The sequence below is a fragment of the Phaseolus vulgaris genome, chromosome 2 (genome assembly GCF_051622355.1).
Source record: "Phaseolus vulgaris cultivar YP4 chromosome 2, ASM5162235v1, whole genome shotgun sequence".
Lineage (NCBI taxonomy): Eukaryota > Viridiplantae > Streptophyta > Magnoliopsida > Fabales > Fabaceae > Phaseolus > Phaseolus vulgaris.
The window spans coordinates 14350068-14357563 of record NC_143499.1 but is presented as its reverse complement, the minus strand read 5'-3'; the positions used below and the strand labels follow the sequence as shown (position 1 = coordinate 14357563).

The window sequence follows — 7496 nt, the reverse complement described above, 5'->3', positions numbered from 1 at the left end:
TTTGATCAAAACATTTTAGCATGATTTAATGCTATTATCAAATAAAATAAACCATCACCATAAGAAGATTATGGTACAAAATGTAGTTTTCTCAATAATCAGAAAGCTGACAACTTGGCCAAAAAGATGTAGAGCAAACAATGAAGGAGGTGTGTAATGGAATTAAAAGCTGAGAAGATATATCTTTGAGGGCCCAGGATAGGAGGACGAGCAAAACTGAATTCTACATCGGCAATTTCAACAAAATCTTGTTATCCACAAAAAAAGGTTCAAGCTCCCCAACCACCATCAAAGCAGAATTTAGATCAGGTTATCATACTACATGTTCCTCGGTGGAGTTGAATACTATCGCAACCTACAAATGACAATAACATCAATGAGCACGCTTGCACCCAACCCTGACAATAATAATAACACTTTGACTAAAATTTCTAAAGCAGGAAACTAATGCAATATCAGTGAAGCAATTATATTTTCAGATATAACGAGAATGCTAACATTCCAAGTTACTAACAAATATTCTCTACCAACTATACTTAAGAATACTTTTTAATAGAAAGAATATTAAATTCTAACTCAAACTTTAATAACTTGAAACGTTAAATTTTCCAATTAAAAATAAATTACGTTCGTGTTTAGATTACAGAGACAAAGAGAAAACTATGAAATTGGTTTAAGGGAAAATTTCTAGAAACTCACCCAGTAGCTACTGAGTTAAAAAGATGGCAGTTGGACTTCCAGGGGATGGAGGATTTTGATTTAGTAAAGTAGAAAATTTTCCCGCTTTGGCCAAGGAATCCGCATCTGCAGCAGATAAAATTTCCACATCTTCCAGACCTATCTGTCTCTTGATCAAGTCCAAGTTTTCCTTAAGAACCTCAATTTCACCAAATGGCAATCTCAAATCCAGGGCTTGTGCCCCAATAGAAATTGCTTCCTCTTTCTTAAACCTCAAGAAAGGCATACAAAGCTTTTGGATTTGTTTAAAATTAGAAGATTGACCTACAGAACTTTGTTGTAAAGCCTCCGATATTTCTGAATCTGGTGCAAAAGTTCGAGTATCTCTATTAAATTTGTTCTGAAGAATACTCAGGCACTCAGCTTTCCAACCATCAAACTGTTCATTTACATATACCAAGCCTGTCACCTTGTTTTCTGTCAGTGATGCAACCGGAGGACCTTTCTTATTACCCTTCTTTGAGCCCGAAAGTTGCTTCTGAAGCAACTTCCTCATCATAACAATCGAGTCCTGCAGATATTTATTAGCACTCTTCAGTGTGAGATCAGGAGTATCAGCTGTCGGCAAGCCAGCATTCACCACAAAACCATCCTTCTTCAAAAGCTCTCTCCAAATAAATTCTGCATAATGCGGACAGATGGGTGCTAAAAGACGTGTCTGCACATCCATAAAGCGCCACACCAAGTCACGATTGTAACCCCCGACCCCACACGAGAACCTATACTCATCTCTAGCGGCCTGAAGATCATAAAAGCCAGTCTTGAGAGCTTCTCGAAACATATAATTGGAGTAATTTTGCTCAGTTGTCTTGATAGCAATGTTAATCTCATTGGCAAATACACGATCAGAATAAGTAGATGGGGGACCAGTTTTCATGGAAGATTCTGCTGCCAGATTATCTTCATACCATGCAATCTCTTTGGTGAGCCGTAGAATTGCAGCATTTGCAGTCTCAAAGACAAAATTTGCATCATCAACACCATCACCAGCATCGGCCAAAGAGAACCGTGTAGCATCAGCAGAAAATTCTTCAATTGCCTCACGCAATGTCCTGAAATTTCCTGTGGACTTTGACATTTTCTCTGAATTGAGCATAATGTGTCCATTGCATCTAAACCCGCGAGGCCAGTGATGCTTGGCCATAATTGCTGTATGGTTGTAAATGGAGAAGGTAAGATGATTCTGGATGAGGTCCTTACCAGAAACTCGAAGATCAAATGGATACCAATACTCAAACTCCCGCTTCATTTTGTTCAAAAGAGATGATGAAATATCGGTTAACTTGGGATATGGTCCATCACAGAAAATATAATCCCATACATCATCAGTAAGTTGTTGGGGTTTAATGATAGACTCGCTGGATCCATACATGTCACCATTCTGCAAATAGTGAGCAATAGTGTAATAAGCCATGTAAATGGTGGAATCTGATAAAGACTCAACTAAGAACTGTTCATCCCAAGGGATGCGTGTCCCAAGACCAAACGATCGTGAACAGGCCCACTGGTTCAACCAGCCTAAAGTGTGCTCAAACCCATGTCGTGTCTCATCAGAATAGAGGCTCATATTTGCGAGGCACTCCTCTGCTAACTTCTTCCATTCTGATTCTCCGTATGTAAGGTACCACTGATCTGTAAGGGCTACAACACATTCATCACCAGATCTTGACATCACCCGTTTCTCTGGTTCACTATAGACAATAGCCTGACCTGGAAGGTGGAGCCAAAAAAATTTAGCATGTCAACACACAATATTATACAAGAACAACAATATTACACAATATTAAAAAAATAATAGAAAGTAAATGCTGACCTGTTTCCAAAAGCTTGGTCCTAATCAAGGGTTTAGCTTCCTGAACTTTTCTCCCGGCAAATTCCCCAACAATCATCGTCCCTTCAGTGAACCCTTTCAAGTAAGTTTGCTTCTTGGCTTCTGCAAGCTTTTCCTTATCATTCTGGCTTTTGATTTTCATCTGCAAGCAAATAGTTTCTGCACATTTGTTTCCAAACTGTGGAATCTCAACGATGGGTACAATCTCAAAAGGCATCACCCACTCATCCTTAACTCCGTACTTCTCTCTGAACGCAGGCTTTGCTTTTAAATCATGCAAAGCCATGTAGTCATCAGGAGCATCACTGGGCACACTGGTCACAATTCCAGTACCCTTATCCATCAAAATTGACAACATGGGAAGCGCATAAATAACCTCATTAAAGGAAAGTGGAGACTTCAGCGGAAGTCCAATTAAGTCACGACCAGTGAGCTCAAGCAAGCAAGACGGTTTACCCGGAACCGGCGAGTGGTTCTGGTAGGCAAGGTTGAGCGCTGCCCTATGAGCAAGAACAAATACTTCACTATCATTGATTTCAAAAGCCCCATACTTCCCATCCGGTAACACCCAAGCATTGGTTTGACCATACATAGTCTCAGGTCTCAAAGTTGCAGCAGCAAGAAACACCTTCTTTCCCTCCAACACCTTGAATTTTTCGGGGAAAGGAGAAACCAATTCCATCTTGAGAACAGTGTACTCTTGAGGCTGAACTCCCTCACCGCTAGCTCTATCATGATCTGCACAAGGTTGACCATCCAATGGAGAAAAAATAGTGTACCTCACATCCTTCACAACCTTTCCCATGGACTTCAACTTCCTCATCTGCCACCTCACAAAGGAATCATAATAAGGGTTTACATCGGTAGTAATAAACGACCTTCTCCAATCACAACCTAATCCAAAAGCCTTAAGGTCTTCAACAGCCAAAGGTGGAAAGTAAGAAAGCCACTTATAAGGATCCTGAAATTTGGATATCTCAGCATCGGAGATCCCTACACTCCGCATAATCTCCCACTGGTAAACCTGACCCGTTGACTTCGCAGCAGCTTTTGACTTTTTCCCTTTGAATTTATCAGGTGGAGCACCATCTCCAGAAGGTTCATCTTCTTGTTGCTGTTGTTCTTCTTCGATTAGGGTGGGGAAGACCGGCGGGTCACCGAAATTGCGGATCTCACGAGCGAGTTTGTCAGCGGAGGCTTTGATGGGCATGCCGGTGCAGTGGAAGGCGAAGGGAAGGAGGACGTTGGCACCACGGAGGCGGTGGAAGGCGGCGGCGAATTCGAGTTTGGAGAGGGAGAAGGCGTGGCCAAGGTGAAGGTAACCGTTCATGTAAGGGAAGGGGAAGTTGCCGAAGAATTTCTCGCCCGGCTTAGGGTTTACCTCGCCCGGTTCGGCTCTGAAGACCTCTTTCTCTTCCCACCATTTCTGAACTTTCACCTCGATCTCGCGCAGACGGTCCCTGCGCGCGAAGCTCTTCCCGCCATCGGTCGCCATTTCCGTCAGGCAACGGAAGCTGCAAGCACCGAAACAATGAGTTTCAGATCGAAAACCAAAACGGAGAAATGGAAAAAATGGAAGTTAAAACGGCATTTCGAGATGAATGCAACCTGTGTGCAGCCGAAGTTTGCAAACAGAGAACAGAGTGAGCGAGGCGAGAATGTGTGCGACAAAACAACAACATACAGAGACGAAAACCAGGCACAGGATAGAAATGAAGAATGAGGGTTTTGCTAGCTTCTCCAATTCTGGCCTTGCTCAGCCCATTATTTTGGGCTTACAAGCCCATTTCTATCTATGTTTAAGGGTGTTTCTTCCTGCAATACACTTTTCTTCCTGAACCCCTACATTCTTCAAAAATACCGAAATAACCCTTTACTGTTTTCGGAATAATGGTTCAATAAAAAAGGATATTTCTGAAATAAAAAATTCAAAAGACAAAATCTCATTTTAGAATATCTGTTTGGAACACATTTTTTTTCTTCAGATTTATAAAATCGGAATTCATAAAACATGTTTAGGAAAGAAGTCATTTTTAAAGGAGGCAAAACAGTGTTTTTTGAAAGTGATGGTGCAGGAAAAAATTTGTAGAGGTGCAGGAAGAAGTTGCCTATCTTTAAATAGTCTCATAATTTTAACATAAAATCCTAATATATATATATATATATATATATATATATATATTATTAAAATAGGTTAGGAAAGTCATTTTTTTAAAGAACGTCAATGTATTACTTTTTGAAAAAAAATTTACGTAAATGGTGTCATTTATATTAGATATTACGAGAATTGGAGATTTAAAAATTATTATAAAAAGAGATAAAGTCGTGTTTTATTGTGAAAAAAAAGTCTCAGAGACACAATTTCACCTAAAAAGTGCAATTCACACAACTTTCGTTTTGAAAATTTGAAAGAAGTCGTGTTCACTGACCATTAATCCATAATGTTAATTTTTTTTTTGTTATATTTGAATTGAAGTCGTTATAGGGTATGCTAAATTTTGTGTAAACAAATTACACTCAAGACATTTATGATATGACACCTTGTTTAATTTTATTTTATTTCTACAAATTATATTTTTTTGTTTAAAAAATTAAAAAATTGTGGTGACATAAATTAATTTTTTTATTGGTCTAAGTGTGTTAATAATTAATAAAAAAAATGTCCATTCAAAAATGAAAATATTGTAAAAATGACATGCAAGTATAAGGTTAAAGATTTAGGTTTAGGATTTGGGTTTAATATTTATGGAAGGCGTAGGGTTTAGGTTTAGGATTTTAGTTTATGTCTATGTGCATGGTTTATGGTTTAGATTTAGGATTTGAGTTAGGGTTTATGTTTTGGATTGAGGATGATATGTTTTAGGATTTTAGGGGTAGGGTTGTTTAATAAGATCAAAATGATATTTTTTTTAAAATGTGTTAAAAATTTGTGATAACATAAATTATAAATATTTAATTGTTTTAAAAGATGATTCATTGAGTTGTTTAAAAATATTAAATAAATTTGTGGGATACAAATTTATTGTTTTAAACCAAAAGAAAATATAATTTTGTGAAAATTTTGAAAAAAAAATTATTTTAGTTGAAGTCCACATATGAACTTTACAACTTCATGTACAAAAATTACTATATAGCTTGATCATAATTCAATTCAATTATAAAAAAGGAGATTGTAATAATTAAAGTCAATCATCCTTGACATGATGTTAATAGGAATAATTAGTGTTATATTGACAAACTTACTAACTATCAGATTCATATTTATGGAAGTTGTAATCAATGGTTGATGAGTTCTTAAATTATTTTAATTTTGTAGTGGAGTTCAAAATAAAGAATTGGTTGATATTTTTGTTTTTTTTTGCTAATGACACTATTAAGAAAGGTTTAAATCATTCGTTAAATGTCATGATGAGAACTTTATCACACCTTGGTCATTCTTAATTATTAAGTATAACTCGTTTTCCTCCATCATAGATTTTCAACTCTAATTTGTGTATTTGTTTTATTGAAGAGTTTCATTCCCTCTGTCGCCACACTTTTTTTGTTGGAAAAGTTGTACTAGCTACCTTTCCTTTACTTGCCACACTCTAACAACACATTAGATTCTTCTCAAAATATTTGAGTTTTTATGGTGTAGATTAAATAAATTTAATAGTGGAATAAGAGTGAGAAAACATCTTATCATATCATTTTAATTCATAATTCTTAATTTTGACTCTTAATAGAACATTGCATCTTGTAGGTACATCTCATAGTGTGTCGTTTTGAGCATTTGAAATGAATTTTCAGGAGAAAGCTAAAAAAATACTACTACTCACAAAATATATGCAACACAAAATTTGACCACATGTTATACAAGAAAACACGCTAAATAGTTCACCATAAGATGCAACAATTACCATGGATGATTCAAATTTTAGAACTTTAATAAAAACGTGTGGAAGATAAAAACAAGTTCCCATTGAATATACCTTCTTCTCTCTTCACTCTTCAGATTACCATCTTTTATTTTCTACTCCAAATACACATTCTTTTGCTATTTGCTCATGTTCCATTTCAAGGGTTTCATTCTTTGCTCTAAATGGATAAGTTGATTTCCGTTTTTCTATTTTCTTTATTTCCATTTCATCTTCTACTCATTCACGCTACACATTTCAGTCTTCAAGGATTTTGTTTATGTTCCATTTCAAGGGTTTCGCTCTTTTGCTCGTTCATATTGTCGTTGTTCGACTCGTTCACGTTGTCCAATTCGATTTCTAAGGCTTTCATCTTCAACTCCTTTACATTGCAGCATTTGATGTCTATGGTTTCAATCTTGCAATCCTAATTTATAATTCGTTGTGGCATTTTATTTGATTGATCGAAAGAGGTATGTTCTTGCTTTAATTGTAATACTTCTTTTGATATTCATTTTCTTTTCAATCTGCTTTAAGTTATTGTTTGCTTTTATGGAATGAGATTTCGATTTGCTTTAAATTTTTGAAATATGCATCAATTTTGGTTATGTTGTTTGTGTTTACTTTGGCACCCTCTTGCAGCTAGTTTGAACCAAAGCTTTTTGTGGCAATGTTGTGAATCTCTGTAGTTTCCAGTCTTATAATACCACTAGGAGTGTGGTGGTGTCTAAACTTTAAATATACAAAGTCTGGATGGATCTCTGCAAAACTTTGAATGTACAGATGAGAGAGATAAATAAGTATGAAAAGATTAACAAAAGGATATAGTAATGCCCATAGTGTAATTTACATAGAGGAACACAAAAATTTGATACTTAAATGTACTCTTTAAAAAATTAAAATTCGAAATATTTAACATGTTCAAGAATCAAGTAAGCAAAAAATCTCAATTATTTAATATGTTTAAAAACATGAAGAAAATATGAATCTAAATAGAAATAAAAGAAGTTAGTCAAAAGAATAGGCTGACA

General features: G+C 35.9%; 1 protein-coding gene across 1 annotated transcript; it reads right to left on the bottom strand.

Annotated features, from left to right (window-relative positions):
• LOC137810752 (ATP binding/leucine-tRNA ligases/aminoacyl-tRNA ligase) lies at positions 1-4323 on the bottom strand. The gene is made up of 4 exons (XM_068612171.2): positions 4178-4323; positions 2552-4083; positions 700-2448; positions 1-355 (listed from the first exon to the last, which is right to left on the bottom strand). Exons 1-3 carry the CDS (start codon positions 4249-4251, stop codon positions 707-709), a joined length of 3348 nt encoding a protein of 1115 aa, XP_068468272.1. The 5' UTR covers positions 4252-4323; the 3' UTR covers positions 1-355; positions 700-706.
• Positions 4324-7496: the final 3173 nt, after the last annotated feature.